Raw genomic sequence first — 23,022 nt, forward strand, 5'->3', positions numbered from 1 at the left:
AGGGATCGGTTGCCTGTTCCATGGAGGTTCTCGGTTATGAGAGCGTAGGAGACCTTTTTTTTTTCCAGCAGTTGATCCAAATTGTGCTCTGCTACTTTCCACACATCTTGATGCGCCCATAATACGGCTGAGTGCACAACCTATAGTGTGCTACTGAGCCACGCAGAGCAGAGAGGTCCAGGTTCAGACTGCTCAGTCCCGAGTTAGCTGAACTCGGGGGTTTTTTTTAACAGTTGATTTGTGTTCTGGGAAATCAGCCAACATTCCTGTTTTTGATCATTATCCACCAATCCCAGGTGACTCCACGGTCGAATAACTTGCCAACACTCATTGTCCAGGGCCTCGTGAGTTTTGGAGGGCAGCCAGCACCTGTGGAAAGGTACCTCCGTAATTGTAAAGGGGCAAAAATAAATGTATATGTGTGTTTGTATCTGTTTCTCTGTATTATCTGACTGCAGCATGTGTGTTTTAAAAACAAAAAGCATTTATAAATCGCTTGCCCATCTGACATTTACTAAATGTTAACGATATGCTTAGAAATATTTAAAATCTCCTGTGGAGTTTTAAAAGACCCAACATGACTTGACACACAAACCCATTGACGGTTCTGGGACATGGACTCATCATCATCGGCAGTCCCTCGGAATCGAGGAAGACTTGCTTCCACTCCTGAAGTGAGTTCTTTGGTGGCTGAACAGTCTGATACTCTGTCACAGGTGGGACAGATAGTCGTTGAGGGAAGGGGTGGGTGGGACTGGTTTGCCGCACGCTCTTTTGTGATTGCCTCTCAGTGGCAGGGGATTGATAATGGAATGTTCTAGATCTCTTAACTATCCGACAACTCGATTTCTTGTCAGCCGTGGCTCAGTGGGCAGCACTCTTGCCTCTGAGTCACAAGGTTGTGGGTTCAAGTCCCACTCCAGAGACTTGAGTGCATAATCCAGTGCTGAGAGAGTGCTGCACTGTCGGAGGGCAGTACTGAAGGAGTGCTGCACTGTCGGAAGGCAGTGCTGAAGGAGTGCTGCACTGTGGGAGATGCCATCTTTCAGATGAGACGTTAAACCGAGGCCCTGTCGGTCCCCTCAGGTGGACTTAAAAGATCCCATGGCACTATTTCAAAGAGGAGCAGGGGCGTTCTCCCTGGTTTGTGGGAGCTTGCTGTGCGCAAATTGGCTGCCGCATTTCCTACATTACAACAGTGACTACACGCCAAAGTACTTTATTAGATATAAAGTGCGTTGGAACATCCCGAGGTAGTGAAAGGCGCTATATAAAGGCAAGTCTTTTACTGGTGAATAGACTGCAACAGAGTTTCACCAGCATATGCTGGTTTTCCTATAAATGTGGTAGCCCATAAACATGGTCAGAAATCATGTTAACACATTTAATATTTCAACTGTGATATAATAGTGCATAATTGATGATCAAAGCGATTTATAAAAATGTCTATTTTTCGAAGAGCAGGCGAGTTCTCCTGGTGTCCTGGTAAACATTTATCCTTCCACCATAAAATCGTTCCATGGGTCATTTATCCCGTTGATGTTTGTGGGACCACAACAACTTACATTATTTCATCTCTCAATACTCCTGTGAAGCACCTTGGGACGTTTCACTATGTTGGCGCTATATAAATACAAGTTGTTGCTGCATTTGCACAGCACATCCCACAGCGTTTGACAGTCGCAATAAACCAAAGAGGAGGCTGGCCCAAAGGACATAATTAGGTGAGGTGACCAAAAGCTGAGCGGATATAGGTGGAGGAGTAAGGGAGGTGGGAAGATGGAGGGATTTCCAGAGACCGAGACAGCTGAAGACACAGCCACCAATGGTGCAGTGAAGCAGGGGGATGTGCAAAAAGCTAGAGGAACGGAGAGTTTGTGGCGGGTACATGGGTGGGGAAAGGGTGAATCCACCAGGATGAGAATGTTAAATTGGAGGCGTTGGGAGACTAGGATCCAGTGTAAGGCAGCTAGGACAGTGGTGATAGTTTCTGCGGTAATTACACCAGCGGTGCTGTCGTGTCTCAGTATTACATTGTTCCACTTCTCAGTCTGTGCAGCAGAGAAACTCCTAGGCACCAACCAACTCTGCTTCCCAAATTGCTGTGAGTTAACCAATTTAACCATAAAGATTATAAAAGAAGAATTGTATAAAAATACTCCACTTGATCTTCGTGTGCAATGCCACAGGAGGTCGAGTACTAAAGAATTAAGAGTGGTATGTGCAGATGATGCACTTTGTTATATATTTAAAATGAACTTAGGAGGGAAAAAAGATAGTTACTTAATGCTGGAAGGCTCTTTATCTGAAACTGAAACTGCCACGCATTAGTTTTTGAAATTCCCAGACCAATAAACTCAACCTTGTGTTTACTTAAAACTCCTGCCCTTATAGAACAGTACATCATCATTCTCTCTCTGAGCAACACTACAAGACCTCCACAAAGAAATCTATCAAAAAGCATTAGTGCACGTCGATGCCCCACTTTATTACAGACGCAAAATCATTTTAAAATGCTGGGTGCTTGTGAGCAACAGCCTAACCTGCCGGACAGACTCCCAATCTGCAAAGTTTCCTGACCCAAACACGAGTCAAACTTGAGTGACTTCAAACATAGAAAATAGGTGCAGGAGTAGGCCATTCGGCCCTTCGAGGCTGCACCACCATTCAATAAGATCATGGCTGATCATGCAACCTCAGTACCCCATTCCTGCTTTCTCTCCATACCCTTTGATCCCTTTAGCCGTAAGGGCCACATCTAACTCCCTTTTGAATATATCTAACGAACTGGCCTCAACAACTTTCTGTGGTAGAGAATTCCACAGGTTCACAATTCTCTGAGTGAAAAAGTTTCTCCTCATCTCGGTCCTAAATGGCTTACCCCTTATCCTTACACTGTGACCCCTAGTTCTGGACTTCCCCAACAACAGGAACATTCTTCCTGCATCTAACCTGTCCAATCCCATCATAATTTTATATGTTTCTATGAGATCCCCTCTCATTCTTCTAAATTCCAGTGAATATAAGCCTAGTCGATCCAGTCTTTCTTCATATGTCAGTCCTGCCATCCCGGGAATCAGTCTGGTGAACCTTCGCTGCACTCCCTCAAACCTTGGTTTGCTTATAGCTCTTAATTATTTCTGTCCTTTTGAAGGAATAGCCCAGCTTAACTACAGATCTATCTTGGCAGAATTACACAATGGGCATTGTGTGGGACAGTGCTGCTCCATTATAAAGCTGCCCATCACCCGGTTTCGTGATCTGCGAGTATGTGTATAAATATGTTGGCATAAGAGTGCAAATAGTTGTAGTCTTGCCAGCTCTTCCTTGATCTGCTTTAGGAAGCAATACGTTTTAGACCCTTTACCTTATTGATTTCATTATTTTAGAAGAGCTGATCCCAGTACTGGGTAATTACATTTGATTTAATATTTAAGGTTTTAAAAAAGAAAACGCCTCCAGACGGTTCACCGGAGGCATAATCAAACAAAAGGGAACGATGACTATATAAAGGTTATGGCGGGAGAGTGTAGGGATACAGCAGGGCTTGGCATAGTCTTGAAATTCTAATACAAAAACAAAATATTGCAGATCCGAAATAAAAACAGAAAATGCTGGAAATCTCAGCGGGTCAGGCAGTATCTGTGGAGAGAGAAACAGAGTTAATGTTTCGGGTCGATGACACTTCGTCATAACTGGTAAAAGTGTGAAATGTTACAGATTCTTAAGAATTGCTACAGTTATACAGGCCACACCTAGAATACTGCGTACAGTTCTGGTTTCCATATTTACGAAAGGATATACTTGTTTTGGAGGCAGTTCAGAGAAGGTTCACTAGGTTGATTCCGGAGATGAGGGGGTTGACTTATGAGGAAAGGTTGAGCAGGTTGGGCCTCTACTCATTGGAATTCAGAAGAATGAGAGGTGATCTTATCGAAACGTATAAGATTATGAGGGGGCTCGACAAGGTGGATGCAGAGAGGATGTTTCCACTGATGGGGGAGACTAGAACTAGAGGGCATAATCTTAGAATAAGGGACCACCCATTTAAAACAGATGAAGAGGAATTTCTTCAGGGTTGTAAATCTGTGGAATTCGCTGCCTTAGAGAGCTGTGGAAGCCGGGACATTGAATAAATTTAAGACAGAAATAGACAGTTTCTTAACCGATAAGGGAATAAGGGGTTATGGAGAGTGGGGAGGGAAGTGGAGCTGAGTCCATGATCGGATCAGCCATGATCTTATTGAATGGTGGAACAGGCTCGAGGGGCCATATGGCCTACTCCTGCTCCTATTTATGTTCTGATGTAAGTGCAAGGGGCACTGAAAGGGGGGAGGGGAGGGGAAGGTCTGTGATAGGGTGGAAGGGAGGAGAGATTTGAGAGACAAAAAGGACGATGGGCCAAAGTGAGACGGTAATGGCACAAGTTAGGAAACAAAAGATGAGTCTCGATAAGGTGTGAATGGCAGAATAATTACCAGCTGCCGTGGGAAACAGAAAAAAATAAAAAGGGGGGTTTTGTAAAAAATTTGAATATTGGCTTTTACTAATTGTTTTTTTCTTCAAAGGGTCAGTGGTATATGGTTATTGAAGAAGTGAGCCAGTTTCACCGATCGTTTATGCCCTTGCCAGTTTGGTCTCGGTACCTGATTGGTGATAAAGAATCAGATGGTGTTGTGATCTGGACTCTTGGTATTCTGCTCAGTTTGTTCTACCTCATACTCAAGGTAAGGGAAAAATATTAAAATATTAGCTTATGCTGTTATATTAAAAGAAAGTCATCCATTTATATATAGCAAGTCTTTATATTGCCTTATGTCTCCAAACTTCCAAGTGAGAAGATTCCACAAACAGCAGTAAGGTGAATACCAAGTTCATCTGTTTTTTTTTGTTGTTGGTTGTGGGGGGGGGGGGGGGGAAATGTTGACCGGGGCCCCTCTATTCAGATCATATTTTAGGGTTTTTAAACATTCACTTGTACCAACATAGGCCAATGGTGATTTGATTTAACATCTCGTTTGAATTACGGCACCCATGTCAATGAAAAAAGGAAGAACATGCACTTGTATACTAATTTACTGCCCTCAGGATGTCTCAAAGCACTTTACAGCTAATGAAGTACTTTTGGAGTGCAGTCACTGTTGTAATGTAGGAAACATGGCAGCCAAAATACACGCAGCAAGCTCCCACAAACAGCAATGAGATAATGATCAGATAATCTGTTTGTGATGCTGGCTGAGGGATAAATATTGGCCAGGATACCGAAGAGAACTCCGCTGCTCCTCTTCGAATAGTGCCATGGGATCTTGTAGGCCCACCTGAGAGGGAAGACAGTGCCTCGTTTTAATGTCTCATCCGAAAGACAGCAATTCAGACAGTACTGCACCACAGTATGTGCTGAGGTTGTGTGCTAAAGTCTTGGAATGGGGCTTGAAACCACTACCTTCTAATTTGGAGGGGAGACTTCTGCCAACGAGGCCAAGCTGATTCTCGAAAGATGAACATACGAACAATGACGGACAGCTAAAGACCATCTGGTCCATCGAGCCTGTCCCACACAATTGCGATACCTTGTGTATCACGCCATACACACTGCACCCATCCGAAACCATGTGATCTCCTGGGAGAGGCAAAAAAAAACATTTAAAAACCCGATTTAAAAAAAAACAGGTCAATTTGGGAAAATAAAATCTGGGAAATTCCTCTCCGACACAGCTAGGCAATCAAAACTAGTCCAGGAGATCACTCTGGCTTTGAATTCCCTGCAGTACCTACCTTGTACAAGAGGTGATCTCCGCTGTAGCCAGAAACAAATCCAGTTCGCGCTTGAAGGAATTCAGCGCAAGTACATCCGCCACATGAAACGGCAGCTTGTTCCATGCTATTCTCTGGGAAACGAACCACTTCCTGACGTCTAACCTAGATCTAGACCTATTCAACTTAAATTTGTGAGCCCCTGATCCTGCCTAACCTAGATCTCCCCTGCCCCAGGGGTCCAGTTGGTTAAAAGAAAAATAACTGATCGTAGAACCCAGGCAGCCCGGGGTTTGATCCACGAATTGTGCTGAATGATCTGAGCTGGGGTAATGGTGGGGATATCGCAATGGCCTCCGTTCCCGAGTTAGGCAGGAATAAATTAGTCAGGTTACTGCTCCCGATCGCTAACCAGCCACCCCTGACGCTATAGGTGTGTCAAGAACATAAACATAAGAAATAGGAGCAGGAGTCAGCCATTCGGCCCCTCGAGCCTGCTCCGCCATTCAATAACATCATGGCCGATCTTCCACCTCAACTCCACTTGCCTGCACTGTCCCCATATCCCTTGATTCCCTCAATATCTAAAAAGAATGTTACAATTGAGATTTTACCCAACACCGCACCTCCCCATTTTTTTAATAGTATGTGTCAGTCGCCCTCGGCCAATTCCATCCCCTGAGTGTGGACATAGCTTGCTCCCAGTCCTCTGTCGGTGCTATGAATAAGTGAGAGAGACCAGCACTGGGTGGTGATCTCTCCTATTACCCCACAGGTGGCAAACTTCCAAGTGAGTGTCTGACTGACTACTGAGGCACAATCAAAGTTCCATGAAAAATCACATAGCCCTGCCGGGTTCCTCGCACATTGACCTGCCATGCCACCTCCACCTCCACCCCCCGCTGCCCCCCCCCCCCCCCCCCCCGCCGCCCGTAAGTTTCCAAATCCATGTTATTTCAAAGAACAAACCGAGCTTCCTGTTTTTGTAAACCTACTGCTGAAACCGATGCCACATTCTCAGAAGCCTTGGAATCATTGACGATTGAGTAATTGAACACATTCTTAGTGATTTCACAGACCAGATTTTTAAAACCATCTTCACTCACTGGCCAACCTTGATAAAACCAAGGCTGCCACTCTCTGACCTTTCTTCAAAAGGTGGTGGCTTAATTCACCCAAATGTTAGATTATCAGTTATTTAAAAATAAGTTAACCACGGCTTGTAAAAATAAACTTATTCAAACCAATCCTTGCGTTTTAATGCAACATTAGCATCAGCTAGTATTACTGGTCATGCATCGTGAGGCCTGTATTTGTGCAGTCTGTCTATTGAGACCGCTGTGTTAGCCAACAACAGGACAGGCCCCGCAGCAGTCTATTTTATAGCAAAGTCTGTTTGCACAACCTCTCTACGAACTGCAGCAAACAGAACTCGTGACCGAAACTACAGCAACGTCTCTCGATAAAAGCAGGGTTATTTCTCCAGCAAAATGCATAGAGTGGAAGATAGTTACAGACACATTCTGTGCGTAAAGTCAATCCCAGTCACGTGCAGCAGTGCGGACCATAGGGGTGATGCCGGGGGAATTAAAGAAAGAAAAAGACTTGCATTTATATAACGCCTTTCACGACCACCGGACGTCTCAAAACGCTTGAGTACTCAGAGTACTTGAGGAAGTGGCCCTAAAAATAGTGGATGCATTGGTGATCATTTTCCAACAGTCTATCGACTCTGGATCAGTTCCTATGGACTGGAGGGTTGCTAATGTAACACCATTTTTTAAGAAAGGAGGGAGAGAGAAAACGGGAAATTATAGACCGGTTAGCCTGACATCAGTAGTGGGGAAAATGTTGGAATCAATTATTAAAGATGAAATAGCAGCACATTTGGAAAGCAGTGACAGGATCGGTCCAAGTCAGCATGGATTTAAGAAAGGGAAATCATGCTTGACAAATCTTCTAGAATTTTTTGAGGATGTAACTGGTAGTGGACAAGGGAGAACCAGTGGATGTGGTGTATTGGGACTTTCAAAAGACTTTTGACAAGGTCCCACACAAGAGATTGGTATGCAAAATTAAAGCACATGGTATTGGGGGTAATGTACTGACATGGACAGAGAACTGGTTGGCAGACAGGAAGCAGAGAGTCGGGATAAACGGGTCCTTTTCAGAATGGCAGGCAGTGACGAGAGGGGTGCCGCAGGGCTCAGTGCTGGGACCCCAGCTATTTACAATATACATTAATGATTTAGATGAAGGAATTGAGTGTACTATCTCCAAGTTTGCAGATGACACTAAGCTGGGTGGTGGTGTGAGCTGTGATGCTAAGAGGCTGCAGGGACAGGTTAGGTGAGTGGGCAAATGCATGGCAGATGCAGTATAATGTGGATAAATGTGAGGTTATCCACTTTGGTGGTAAAAACACAAAGGCAGAATATTATCTGAATGGCGACAGATTAGGAAAAGGGGAGGTGCAACGAGACCTGGATGTCATGATACATCAGTCATTGAAAGTTGGCATGCAGGCAGTGAAGAAGGCAAATGGTATGTTGGCCTTCATAGCTAGGGGATTGGAGTATCGGAGCAGGGAGGTCTTACTGCAGTTGTATAGGGCTTTAGTGAGGCCTCACCTGGAATATTGTGTTCAGTTTTGGTCTCCTAATCTGAGGAAGGACCTTCTTGCTATTGAGAGAGTGCAGTGAAGGTTCACCAGACTGATTCCCTGGATAGCAGGACTGACATATGAGGAGAGACTGGATCGACTGGGCCTGTATTCACTGGACTTTAGAAGGATGAGAGGGGATCTCATAGAAACATATAAAATTCTGACAGTACTGGACAGGTTAGATGCAGGAAGAATGTTCCCGATGTTGGGGAAGTCCAGAACCAGGGGACACAGTCTAAGGATAAGGGGTAAGCCATTTAGGACTGATGAGGAGAAACGTCTTCACTCAAGAGAGTTGTTAACCTGTGTAATTCCCTACTGCAGAGAGTTGTTGATGCCAGTTCATTGGATATATTCAAGAGGGAGTTAGATATGGCCCTTATGGCTTAAGTGATCAAGGGGTATGGAGAGAAAGCAGGAAAGGGGTACTGAGGGAATGATCAGCCATGATCTTATTGAATAGTGGTGTAGGCTCGAAGGGCCGAATGGCCTACTCCTGCACCTATTTTCTATGTTTCTATGTTTACAGTTAACGAAGTACTTTTGGAGTGTAGTCGCTGTTGTAATGTGGGAATGTGGCAGCCAATTTGCGCACAGCAAGCTCCCACAAACAATAATGTGATAATGACCCGATAATCTGCTTATGTTGATTGCGGGATAAATATTGGCCAGGACACTGGGGATAACTCCCCTGTTCTTCGAAATAGTGCCATGGGATCTTTTACGTCCGCTTGAGAAAGCAGACGGGGCCTCGGTTTAACGTCTCATCCGAAAGACGGTACCTCCGACAGTGCAGCACTCCCTCAGCACTGCACTGGGGTATCAGCCTAGATTTATGTGCTCAAGTCCCTGGAGTGCGATTTGAACACACAACCTCATTGCGGTTGTACACTTGACAACATTGAATCAAATTCTTACCAGATACTGGAATGACTTCCACTGGAGTAGATCAGATTAAGGAGATTTGCTGGAGGTTTTTTTTTTAATTACAAAAAATTTAGATGAATTAAATAGCTTAAAAAAACTATTTGCTTTGGTTGGGAGCCTTGGAGATGAGGGGTCATGAGACGCAGACACGATGGGTCGAATGGCATCCTCCTGTGCTGTCAGTTTCTATATTGGCATGCTCCTCAATTCCCTCTGTTGCTTTCAGGGCCGGTGGAGGTGGGGAAGAGAAGTGAGGAAAAAGGAATAATGAACGTCAGTATTATAATGTTTCAGTCAGTGCTGACAGAAAAGGGCTAAAGGCACTTTGTTCTTGTGAAGCTATTGTGTAGATTCGGTGATTCATCAGTGCAGCAATTAAGATGGTGCACTGATAGTTCTGCTGACAGAAATGCAGTGTATTTGCCGAGTTCACAGTAGTTAACTGGAAGGTAGGAAAACTTGACAAATGTGTCTCCCGTCACTGTGCCACCTGTCTAGTTGTTAAACATTAAGCTGGGCTGACATCAGAAGGCAGTGACTGATGGATGCCCCTCCCTGTCCCCTCCCCCCCCCCCCGCCCCCACCTTATTGCAAGAGAACCTATTAAAATATGGCTCAGTTGGGGAGTATACCCGCCTCTGAGTCAAAAGGTTGAGGGGGTTCAAGTCCCACTCCAGAGATTTGAGCACAAAAAAATCCAGGCTGACACTCCAGTGCTGTCAGAGATGCCGTCTTTCAGATGAAACGTTAAACCTGCTCTCTCAGGTGGATGTAAAAGATCCCATGGCACTATTTTGAAAAGCGTGGAGTCCTGGCCAATATTTCAGTGTAACTGTTTGTACTGCACTTTTTTTGTCAGACATGTGTCGGTCAAGCCCACCCTGAATCATTCCCCCCACGTGGTGTCGAGAAGCAGCACCCGAGGGACCGACTCTCTTGCGCCCCTTCTCTCCCCCCCCCCCTCCCCCCACGACTTCTCTCCCCCCCTCCCCCTCACCCCCCACGACTTCTCTCCCCCCCTCCCCCCACGACTTCTCTCCCCCCCTCGACTTCTCTCCCCCCCTCCCCCCCTCCCCCCCTCGACTTCTCTCCCCCCCTCGACTTCTCTCCCCCCCTCCCCCCACGACTTCTCTCCCCCCCTCCCCCCCTCGCCCCACGACTTCTCTCCCCCCCTCGACTTCTCTCCCCCCCTCCCCCCACGACTTCTCTCCCCCCCTCGCCCCTCGACTTCTCTCCCCCCCTCCCCCCCACGACTTCTCTCCCCCCCTCCCCCCCACGACTTCTCTCCCCCCCTCCCCCCACGACTTCTCTCCCCCCCTCCCCCCCACGACTTCTCTCCCCCCCTCCCCCCACGACTTCTCTCCCCCCCTCCCCCCACGACTTCTCTCCCCCCCTCCCCCCCACGACTTCTCTCCCCCCCTCCCCCCACGACTTCTCTCCCCCCCTCCCCCCCACGACTTCTCTCCCCCCCTCGACTTCTCTCCCCCCCTCCCCCCCACGACTTCTCTCCCCCCTCGACTTCTCTCCCCCCCTCCCCCCACGACTTCTCTCCCCCCCTCGCCCCACGACTTCTCTCCCCCCCTCGCCCCACGACTTCTCTCCCCCCCCTCGCCCCACGACTTCTCTCCCCCCCTCGCCCCACGACTTCTCTCCCCCCCCTCCCCCCCACGACTTCTCCCCCCCCCCCCACGACTTCTCCCCCCCCTCACGACTTCTCTCCCCCCCTCGACTTCTCCCCCCCCCCCACGACTTCTCTCCCCCCCCCCCCCCCCCCGACTTCTCTCCCCCCCACGACTTCTCTCCCCCCCACGACTTCTCTCCCCCCCCCCCACGACTTCTCTCCCCCCCCTCGACTTCTCTCCCCCCCTCCCCCTCACGACTTCTCTCCCCCCCCCCCCCCCCCGACTTCTCTCCCCCCCACGACTTCTCTCCCCCCCACGACTTCTCTCCCCCCCCCCCACGACTTCTCTCCCCCCCCTCGACTTCTCTCCCCCCCTCCCCCTCACGACTTCTCTCCCCCCCTCCCCCCCACGACTTCTCTCCCCCCCTCGCCCCTCGACTTCTCTCCCCCCCTCCCCCCACGACTTCTCTCCCCCCTCCCCCCACGACTTCTCTCCCCCCCCACGACTTCTCTCCCCCCCCCCCCCACGACTTCTCTCCCCCCCCCCCCACGACTTCTCTCCCCCTCCCCCCCACGACTTCTCTCCCCCCCTCGCCCCTCGACTTCTCTCCCCCCCTCCCCCCACGACTTCTCTCCCCCCCCACGACTTCTCTCCCCCACCCCCCACGACTTCTCTCCCCCCCTCCCCCCACGACTTCTCTCCCCCCCTCCCCCCACGACTTCTCTCCCCCCTCCCCCCACGACTTCTCTCCCCCCTCCCCCCACAACTTCTCCCCCCCCCCCACCCCTTCTCTCCCCCCCTCCCCCCACGACTTCTCTCCCCCCCTCCCCCCACGACTTCTCTCCCCCCCCCACGCCCCACGACTTCTCTCCCCCCCCCACCCCCCACGACTTCTCTCCCCCCCCCACCCCCCACGACTTCTCTCCCCCCCACCCCCCACCCCTTCTCTCCCCACCCCCCACGACTTCTCTCTCTTCCCCCCCCCCCCACGACTTCACTCTTTTCCCCCCCCCCCCACGACTTCTCTCTCTCTCCCCCCCCCCCCACGACTCCTCTCTCTCCCCCCCCCCCCCCCACGACTTCTCTCCCCCCCACCCCTTCTCTCCCCACCCCCCACGACTTCTCTCTCTCCCCCCCCCCCCCCACGACTTCACTCTTTTCCCCCCCCCCCCACGACTTCTCTCTCTCTCCCCCCCCCCCCCCACGACTTCTCTCCCCCCCACCCCTTCTCTCCCCACCCCCCACGACTTCTCTCTCTCTCCCCCCCCCCCCCACGACTTCTCTCTCTCTTCCCCCCCCCCCCACGACTTCTCTCTCTCTTCCCCCCCCCCCCACGACTTCACTCTTTCCCCCCCCCCCCCACGACTTCTCTCCCTCTACGACTCTCCTCCCTCTCCCCCTTCCCCCCCCCCCAGACTCTCCTCCCCCCCCCAGACTCTCCTCCCCCCCACGACTTCTCTCTCTCCCCCCCCCCCATGACTTCTTTCCCCCCCCCCACGACTTCACTCTTCCCCCCCCCCCCCCCCAACGACTTCTCTCCCTCTACGACTCTCCTCCCTCTCCCCCTTCCCCCCCCCCCCCCCCCAGACTCTCCTCCCCCCCACCGGACTCTCCTCCACCCCCTCTTGGGGGGGACGTGCGAGAGTGGCGGCAACAGGAGGGGGGTGGAAGAGAGAGAGGTGGGGGGGTTGGGAGGGAGAGAGAGAGAAAGAGAGAGAGACTGGGGGGGGTAGGGGGAAATCGAAGGGGAGAGAGGGAAGATGGATGACGTTCTTCCAACTCCCTACAAGGGACATCGTTGGAGTGGATGATATCCAGAAGTCACGACACTCACTATTCACTTCATACCCAATAAGCCTGTTAATCCATACACAATGCCCCATCTATTGGGGGGCGGGGGGGGTAAGGCACACGGGCTGGGGTAAGGCACTCCGGCTGGGGTAAGGCACACGGGCTGGGGTAAGGCACTCCGGCTGGGGTAAGGCACTCCGGCTGGCCCTTGCTGTCTTTTGGGGAGCTCTGAGCTCTTGCTTCAAAGGAAGTCAGTGGATCGAGCTACAATTTGCAAAGTCAGTGAGACCTTGGGATGGGCGGTTCCGGTTACACATTCCTGTGAAGCTTCTGGGTGTGGCTTATCCTCCAAGGTGACCAATCATAGACAAAGGGTGGAGCATGGTGGCCATTTTTGCAGTACAAATAAGCACATCCAATATTTATCCCTCAAACATAACGGAAAAAAAAGATTATCTGGTCATTATCACATTGTTGTTTGTGGGAGCTTGCTGTGCGCAAGTTGTCTGCCGCGTTTCCCACATTACAACAGTGGCTTCACTCAAAGTACTTCACCGGCTGTAAAACGGTTTGAGATGTCCGGAGGTCATGAAAGGTGCTATATAAATCCAAGCCTTTTAATGTGAATTGGGATGGTGGGGGCGAAATAGCACTTCACAGTAATTGTTTCTGAACCCTTCTTGTTTTTGATCCTCAGCTCCTTGGTGTTTATGGTCGGTGGAGCAGTTTCAGGAGGGCGCTGCAGAATTTGTTCCACAAACAGGTGGGGATGTACAATACTGTTCCACTCCAGTAAAACTAATAGTCCCTCCCTCGCATCCCCTCCAAACGGTCATTTTTCCGATAGAGACTGCAGATGCAAATAAAATGTTGACCCGCTGCCATCTCTTGGCCACTTTAGGATATTGCAGCTAGTGTTCAGCCATTATTTGAAAATACAGAAATCAAAGCAGAATGGAGACTCTTTCTCTCCTCCCATCTCCCTCCCACCCCCCCACCGGCCTCCATATTTGTCTCCTCTAACAATTCACATCATTCTACACACCCCTGCTTTGACTGGCAAACCACAAAACAACTCCCAGGGGAATTAAAAAAAAAAAATCTTCAAATTTCTCCGACCTCTAAAGATAACAGGGTAACTCATCAGGATATCGGCTTAGGTTACTCACCGCACCTGATTCTACTCCCCACTTTACAAAACCATACATAGTATTCTGGAAACCATTCACAAAAGATTACATGCGATATACGGCACAGAAACAGGCCCCACCAGTCCATGGCGGTGTTTATGCTCCACTCGAGCCTCCTTCCATCTTTCCTCATCTAAATCTATCAGCATAGCCCTCTATTCCCTTCTCCCTCATATGCTTGTCTAGCCTCCCCTTAAATGCATCGCAAGTATTCGCTTCAACCACTCCCTGTGGCAGCGAGTTCCACATTCTCACCACTTTCTGGGTAAAGAAGTTTCTTCTGAATTCCCTATTGGATTTCTTGGTGACGATCTTATATTGATGGCCTCTAGTTTTGCTCTTCCCCACAAGTGGAAACATTCTCTCTCTATCCACTCTATGTAATTTTCCTTGGACAATTGGACATGTACTTGAAGAGGACATTTGCTGGTTTATGGGGAAAATGCTGGGGAGTGGGACTAAGCCAGCACAGGCCGCCTTCTGGGCTGTAGGATTCTATGATTTTTTAAAAATCTGACGCAGGGGCACGAATTTTTTTTAAAAAGCATGTCTGTACAGTCTTGGTCCTATCTGTGGGCTGTCAGCACTTTGTGATTCCAAGCCAACAGACCTGTTTTTGAGAAGTTCGCTGGGATACTAAATATCCAATGACTGCGCAAAATGGGTAGAAATGACAGCTGCATTCTGTAGTTTGATTACTTTTTGCAGTTTAAGTTTGACTGCTTTGTATAATTTAACTGTAAATAAACCTGATTGGATATTTAGCCTGTCTCTCAGTTGGACTGCTTGTAATATTTTGTTTACTAAAAGTGAATCATTAAGATTGATGTATCTACGTTAACCCATAGCACATCTTTTGCTGATCTTCATTCAAGGGAAGTCTGATATAGTTCTATAATGTTTCTTAATCTTTAATTTCCCAAATATCAGTTACTCAGCCCAGTCTTTCAAAAAAAATAGAACTAGAAAATTGCCTGTGGCATGACTTGTGGTCAGTTGGAGTTTAAAAAAAAAAGAAAATGTGCTCTACTGTGCCACCTACTGATTAGAACACTCAACCGCATCATTACAGGCAACTGTTTACATACGGGATTTCAATGCTAGTATTTGATATAAATATTGACGACCAGAAGAGTGGGCATGCATGCAGACTATTTTTAAATATAAAACGCTCCCCCGCTAATGTGCACAGGCACATTGATCGGGAGGTCCCATGCTGCTGACCAACTATTGCCGCTGGAAAAGATGCCACGCAGCAAATGTAACGGGATCGTGCATGGGAAAAACAAATTAGGGAAACATTGATTTTTTATGTATATAGAAATAGATTTTTTTTACAACATAGAAATACTAACAAAACCATTAACCAAAAGCACTCTGTTCTGTTGAAGCACTATGGGATCGCAGCCAGCAAGCACCAGTGCAGTGATGCAGGAGATATTTGCCCCATCTGCCAGACAGAATTCAGAGAGCCTATACTCCTCATCTGTCAGGTAAAATGTCTTAACGAGAGAAAAATAAAATAAAATTGAGAGCTGCGTGATACCTTGAGCTCTTCTGAATTCCTTTATTTTCCTTCCTGTCCCGCAGCATATATTCTGCGAAGAATGCATCGCGCTCTGGTTCAATCGAGAGAAGACCTGCCCCCTGTGTCGGACTGTCATCTTGGACTACATTCAGGCCTGGCGAGACGGAGCAACCTCCACCCACTTACAGGTGTATTAACCAGCTTCCCGCGGCACCTCTGATGGCCAGCAGCATTGGAACAGGACAGCATGTGCAACCAAGATTTGCTAACAATTTAGTACAGAGGAAGGAGAGCTTTTTTTAAAAAAGAATACTTTTAGTAATAAAAACCATTTAAAGATAAATGCTTTATTTTGTTAATGGACATCACTTGACTTAAATCAGAATATTTTCATTTATGGTTGCTGAAACTTGTATATTCAATGTACTCATTTATTACAGTTCATGTTACGTTTCTCCCCCCACCTCTCTTCCAATCCCACATTGCAAAGTGTTTAAATCTCAAAAATATCAATTGGTCTGTAGATTCCAAAGAATTAGGCTGTGGGTTTTGATTTTTTTTTAAAGTATTATTGAAATTAGTGGGATATTGTTGAGAACCATCGATCCCAGGTAATTACTAAACATGTTCATGTGATATAAATGTCATATAAGGTGGTTAAGAAAACACACCCTTGAATTACTTTTGTGCAGTGTGATGGTGCAATTATAGAAGAAATTGTGTTGGACGGGTCAAGAGTTCAGTGACCCAAATATTTCTGCTGCATTTTCTCCTGAAGAGCTCCTAATTCATTAAGTCTTGTTGGAAATTCCAGGCCACCAGATTGGCAGCACAATGCAATTGGTGGTAAAAAAAAAATCAGCTGATGCAACACCACAGATAGCATACCCTTTACCAAGTCACAAAGACATGGGAGATGTTTATTTTCTTAGCAACAAAGAGTTATATTTTAGAGATGAAACTTTCATTCCAATGGCCTGTCATCCAGGACTATTGGACACGAATATAATGTGGTTAAGAAAACAAATCCTCTTGAACTACTGTTGTGCAAACAGTGTGATGGTGCAATTATATAATAAAAAATTATGTTGGGTGGGTCAGAGTTCAGTGGCCCAAGTTATAAAGTGCTACAAGACAATTTGTGATTAAAAGAAAGGGACTAATTGCAACAGGGTGAAAAGAACATTGAATGAAAGGAGACATTTGCTTGGAATTCAAACTCTTGCACGTAAACCCAAGTAATGGAATTGTCAGTTGTGTGCAGAAACGAATACATTTGGAGGATGAATGGGTTTCATAAAATCATAGAAATGACAGCACAGGAGTAGGTCATTCAGCGCATCACAGCTGTGCCAGGTTTATATTAAACTCAGGTTACAGAGTTACAATGCTGGACATCAATAACTGGATAAACCCAAGACTTAACCCCCTTTTCCCACCAAAAAAATACACACTTCTACCTCTAGGTAACATCAACCAATTCAGTTGGGAGGGGAGGGTATGGGCCGATGGCATAGAAGGAAAATGATTGATAGCGTCTAAATCAAATGAGTTGAGTTGTGAAAGTTAACAATGAAACCCCACGACTTGCCTTCAAATCTATTCACAGAATCTTTTTAATGCAGTCAAATTATGATGATACATTGTTGGAAGGAACTGTTTTAGTTTGTATTAATTGAGAACCTGAAAAGTTATTTTTAAAGAGTGTGTTTAAAACAAATTAACAGTACCAATAGTTAATTTATCCAATACTAGAGAGGTAACTAAGGTTTCTGCAGTTAATCACTATCCAGTCATCTCCCAAGTGCACCCATGGATTTGGGTGAAGATAGCACATTTCTCCAATAATACTTGCTACTTAGAGGCTGGGCCCTCCCCTCCCTATTCTGACTGGGTAGCTCCTCCTGAACTCGAGGGCAATTTTGCTGCCACTTGTGGCGCTAGAGGTTTCGGTTTTCATGGAAATTTACAGCACGGAAGGAGGCCATTTCGGCCCATCGTGGCCGACAGCTATCCAGCCTAATCCCATTTTCTTGGGCCGTAGCCCTGCAGGTTACAGCATTTCAGGAGCATATCCGAGTACTTTTTAAATGTGCTGAGGGTTTCTGCCTCTACCTCTACCAGCCTTTCAGGCAGTGAGTTCCAGATCCCCACCACCCTCTGGGTGAAAAAATTCCCCCTCATGACAATGCACAAAAGGAACAGTATAACTCTGGATTTAGGTCCCTTTCTGCCTCCATCACCCAGCAGTTCGAGACCACATGCAGCTCCTGTGGGCCGTCGGACTGCATAGGAAGAAGTGCTCAGGTGGTCAACTCGCAGTGTCACAACCTGTCTGAAACCAGCATCACTGCAGCGCACGAGTAATGCGGGGGGCTAGACGCACCAGATGATTATTTTGTTCCTGCCTCATTCTTCAAATCCTGTGCCTCAGGGAATCACATTTCTTCAGTGTTGGGGAAAAGGTGGGAGCAAACATTTCTGAAACACACTGCCTTATTAGAGGGGTAGGCATTTACAAGAGTCACATTTTCAATTTTATCAATAATTTATCAATTCTACAAGAGTTAAGTGCTCAAAATTATGCTTTTATTAAAAAAAAACACTCCCTTCCCTTGCATCATAATCCTTGGGGGTATGACCATTCTCCAAGGCCGCCTTGCTCTTAGTTGGCCACAGAGAGAATGAGTGTCGTGCAGTGACAATTCACCCTCTGATTCCCATCACACAGCATCACTCCTCAGATCACGGACGCAGTGAGATGGAGGGGTAGGGGTGGGAGGGGAAGAGGCAGAATGCAACCTGTCTTTCACTAATGCAGTAACACAGCGCAGTATCCCCACATGCCTAGATTTTTTTTAAAAAGCAATTGGATAAAGAATATGTGGAATCATTAATAAAATCTTATGATGCTGTATATGCCACTTCTGTCTCACTGTAGTGAGACAAGATCCCAATTCCCCCCCCCAGGGACACTAACTACCACAGGTGGATCTCCTTTACAATCTGGAGTAGAGATTTATTTTAAAAAAATGTTTCAAGAAAGTATTCACTCTCACCTGCATGCTCAAAACACTCGCTGTTCTATTTGAGGTGGATCCTTTGTGTGTGTGTGCAAGCAAACAGGCACAGGGCTCGCTCCTGGTTCCAGGAGCTATCATTCCAGCCAGACAGAGTAAAGCAGGGGGCCGCTGGCTGTGAACGCACTCTGTAGCTGCCAAGTCTCGCCAGCACTGTATAAGTGCAGCCCTAACACAGTATGGTACAAAAACAGGAATCCAATCTGGATTTTTAGATCCGCTCATGGGGGGGGGGGGGGGTGCAGTTGGGATTTAAATAAAATGAAATGAAATCCGATCACCAGCCCAAAAAATGTGTTTTAATTGACTTTCCATAATTTTTCTTTCAAGTTTGCTGTGCATTAAGTAATTTCTTTTAATGTTGTGGTTTTTAAAATTTGGTTTATCTTGCTTGGTAGAATACACGGTGTGAGGGGAAATATGAAATGAATATTCTCTTTCTCGTCCCAAGTCTTTAGATTTTAAGAATGATAAATAAAGTGACTTATCCAACTCCGACTTGCTGTTTACTTCAGCCAGTATCCTTTATTTACTCGGCCAGTAAGAACTACCTAAATATACAAAAAAGCACTTGTTCATGGAGCTGTTAACCCTTTATTGACCAATTGAAAGCACAAAGCCATTTGTTTAGCAGAACCCAGGGGACGGTTAGGGGGAAATACCGCAAATGAATGTCCTCTTGGTACCAGGCCCGAGAGAGGAGGCTAGCACAGGCCAAGGGAACTCCCTCCAACTGACTGTCCAATCTTGTCTCGCGGCAAATTTACTAAACAGATGGGAAACTAATATACAGCTTTGAGCTGCGATTATTCTTAACCTATTTAAAATAAACTCAATGCATTTATCAGGAAGGACACCAATAAGCTACAGGGTAGTCGGCTTTTCAGAGGCTGTCTGTTGAACCGATCTCAATTTTTCACAGGTTTACTGTAGCTTTGAGAAATCCCCAAACCATTCAGCAGAATTTAATCTAGCCCTTTTCACCACATCCTGAAAATTAGATGTTCTCTTACAGAACTCGGGTTAGATTGGTATATTGCAAATCCAATCTGTACAACCCACCCCTTTTTCATAACCTTTAAACCTACTTCCAAAGATCTTTTAGTGCAAATGTCAAGTTAGATTAAAATTATATATATATTAAACACTGGTTTCTACGGTTTAGCACTAGTGTATCAAACTGTGGCCCACATTCCCTGGGTATACAGCCCATGAAGTTTTAGTCAAAATTTATATTTCTGCTTGTATCTTATTCTGTGTTTCAATGTTCTGAGCATTGAATTATTAGACCAGTCTCCCACCTGTAAATTAGCAGTACTTATGAATTTAATGGAACAAAACTCCCTGTAATTATCATTATTCTTTACATGGGGCCTTTGGAGCACAGCCTGAACACATTGAAATAGTTACACCAGTTGCTGGCCTCTCTCGAACGCAATAATGGTAGGTATGGACTATTAGATAAATAGCCATTGACACACAAGATTCTAAGGGGGATTGACAGGGTGGATGGTGAGAGGCAGTTGCCCCTAGCTGGAGTCTAGAACTAAGGGCCATCGATTCAGGATAAGGGGTCGACTATTTAAGACTGAGATAAGGAAGACATTGTTCACTCAGAAGGTTGTGAATCGTTGGAATTCTTTACTCCAAAAAGGACTGTGGATGCTGAGTCATTGAGTATATTCAAGGCTGAGATAAGATTTTTGGACTCATGGGGAATTAAGGGATGTGGAGATTGGGCAGGAAAGTGGAGATGAAGTCAAGATTCAGCCATGATCTTACTGAATGGCTTTGCAGGCTCGAGGGTCCGTATGTCCTACTTCTGATGTTCTTGTATCTCGTTTCCAGGTTATACCTTCCAGTAGCTGTCCGCCCAAGTCCAAGTGCTTCTTTGTCTGCTATACAGTGGACACCTATTTTCAGCATGGTGAAAGGACAGCTTGCATCATGCCAGTTCCCTTGTGTTCCAAATATCCAACTCCAACACCACTCATCCGACTGACTCATCACCCATTGCTTAATCCGGGGCTTCAGAGGTGTGCCCACCATAGCGATATCTCCCCCCCCCTCCCCCCCTCCCCTAGCATGATCAGTATAAGCCAGAGCTTTCTCTCAGCTGCTTCCCCATTTTCCCACAAATCTACCGAGTTCCTGCATTTTGCACATGTGCAAGAGGAAGCAACCATTGTATGTTGAGCAGTTCCAAACCAGGAACAACTGTTTTAGTTATAAATAACCATCCATAAGCGTAGCCTTAACATTAATAATTTAGAAGACAACTTATATTTATATAGCGCCTTTAACGTAGTAAAACATCCCAAGGTTCTTCACAGGAGTATTAAAAAAAGATTTGACACCGAACCATACAGGGAGAAATTAGGGCAGATGACCAAACGCTTGGTCAAAGAGTTAAGTTTTAAGGAGTACCTAAAGGAGAAATGAGAGGCAGAGAGGTTTAGGCAGGGAGTTCCAGACTTGGGGCCCAGTTAACAGAAGGCAGTCACCAATGGTCGAGCGATTATAATCAGGGGTGCTCAAGAGGGCAGAATTAGAGGAGCGTGTTTGTACCATAATAATTCACACAAATACTTAATTCCAAAATTCGAAAGACTTGCATTTATACAGCGCCTTTCACGACCACCGGATGCCCCAAAGCACTTTACAACAGTGACTACACTACAAAAAGTACTTCCTTGGCTGTAAAGTGGAAAACGCGGCAGCCAATTTGCGCTCAGTGAACTCCCACAAACAGCAATGCGATAATGACCAGAGATGTTGATTGAGGGATAAATATTGGTCAGGACACCAGAAATAACTCCCCAGCTCCTCTTCGAAATAGTGCCTTACATCTACTGGAGACAGTAAACAGGGCCTCGGTTTAACATTTCATCCGAAAGACGGCATCTCAGACAGTGAAGCGCTCCCTCAGTATTGCACTGGAGCATCAGCCTAGATTCTTGTACTCAAGTGGGATTTGAATCTTCTGACTCAGAGGCGAGGGCACTACGAACTAAGCCACAGTTTCTAATGGTTATACTAGAGTCCATAACAGTGTTAATGATGCAAGCCCTCCACGCTGCTGTAAGAGGGGAAATGCAAGTTTTTCTGGATGGAGAATTAGAGATGGGACGCTCTTTCTCCGTAGTCTCATCTGGTGGCACAGTTGAGAGTTGGGGACACTGTACATAGAATCATTCATTGGGGTTCCAACTGATTGTCCCTTGTGCAGCTCTCGTTTATCTCATCCCTGCTATGGAAGCCTCTTGGGTTTCCAAAAAAAATCTATACACCAAGTTGAATTTCATTTGCTCAAGTCACTCTGTCCCCCATGATGGATTCCAGTAACTATCAGATCATTAGGATTCAACAAAATTAGAATAAGGCAATTTTTTGAGAACTAAAATCCATTACATGACTACCATAATCCTTTGGCATCATCATATCAAAGATCTTTTCCAAGGTGCTATAACTGATGTCAACTTTAGATGATAAGGCCTTTCCCTGGACAACACACTAAGCTGTATACTATGAGGACTTTTTTTTTATCACTGACAATGTCAGCTACTGATCAAATGACTGCTGTGCAACACACTGACTACCTGTAGCAATGCGTCCGTTCTGCCAGGGTTCAAGTTTGAAGCCAAAACGATTTAAGCTAGTGATAAGGCTTTCAATTTATTACTACCAGGTTACTGACCATCCAGAAAATTCTGATTTCAATCAAGACTTTGCATACAACATAGAATCATCATGTGTTAAGACATTTGTAGTGCCCAATAATCAATACAAAAGTGCCATCGTACCCCAAGTTGGCACCATTATTTATTGCATCTAGACTACTTAGTTACAATTACTTAACATGTTGCTCTTTCATCTCCAGCCCACTCACTACTTGGGTATTCTTACCACCATGAGGTGTTCAGTTTAATCATCCAGTTATTGACTGATTACAGTTCAAGAACCATGCAACATTAATTGCTATAATTCTGTGTTCTGTGATATACAATTTACATCGAGGACCTCTTATTTTCACATTACCATCCGCAGTGTTCGCTTTTCCCTCCATGTTGTTTCCTGGAAACTCTGTGCATCGTTTCTTCACTGGAACGTCATGCAGGCAAACTCTTCCCTGGCCTCTGCCAATACAATTCTACAACTGGCTTCTGACTGGTATGTTGTTAGATCCATGCTCCCATCTCTTCCCTCCCCCAAATCAGGGATAATACCCAATCTCTCCATGGCGCCACCATCAGGTCGTACTGTTGAATTACAGCATTAACACGCCACTTTTGTCCGGTACCTTCCCTCAGTAACACAGATGAGATCGGCAACACGGGAGCGTCATCGTCTCTTGTTCAATTCAGTGTCAGCTGTGGCTCAGTGGGTAGCACTCTTGTCTCCGAGTTAGAAGGCTGTGGGTTCAAGTCCCACTTGAGCACAAAAATCTAGGCTGACACTCCAGTGA

At 46.5% G+C, this 23,022-nt stretch overlaps 1 protein-coding gene across 2 annotated transcripts in view; it reads left to right on the plus strand.

The window, feature by feature from the left end:
* Positions 1-19,049, plus strand: part of rnft1 (ring finger protein, transmembrane 1) — a 34,414-nt gene extending 15,365 nt beyond the window's left edge. Inside the window, exons 6-9 of one of the 2 annotated variants that reach the window (XM_070856941.1) lie at positions 4,569-4,727; positions 13,457-13,522; positions 15,341-15,442; positions 15,540-19,049. In XM_070856941.1, the coding sequence (XP_070713042.1) occupies positions 4,569-4,727; positions 13,457-13,522; positions 15,341-15,442; positions 15,540-15,674 (462 nt within the window). In that variant the 3' untranslated portion in view covers positions 15,675-19,049. The remainder of the gene's footprint in view (positions 1-4,568; positions 4,728-13,456; positions 13,523-15,340; positions 15,443-15,539) is intronic. The other variant, XM_070856942.1, reaches the window with a different exon arrangement.
* The last annotated feature ends 3,973 nt before the right edge of the window (positions 19,050-23,022 follow it).

This window comes from Pristiophorus japonicus, chromosome 16 (genome assembly GCF_044704955.1).
Source record: "Pristiophorus japonicus isolate sPriJap1 chromosome 16, sPriJap1.hap1, whole genome shotgun sequence".
NCBI classification, from domain to species: domain Eukaryota; kingdom Metazoa; phylum Chordata; class Chondrichthyes; family Pristiophoridae; genus Pristiophorus; species Pristiophorus japonicus.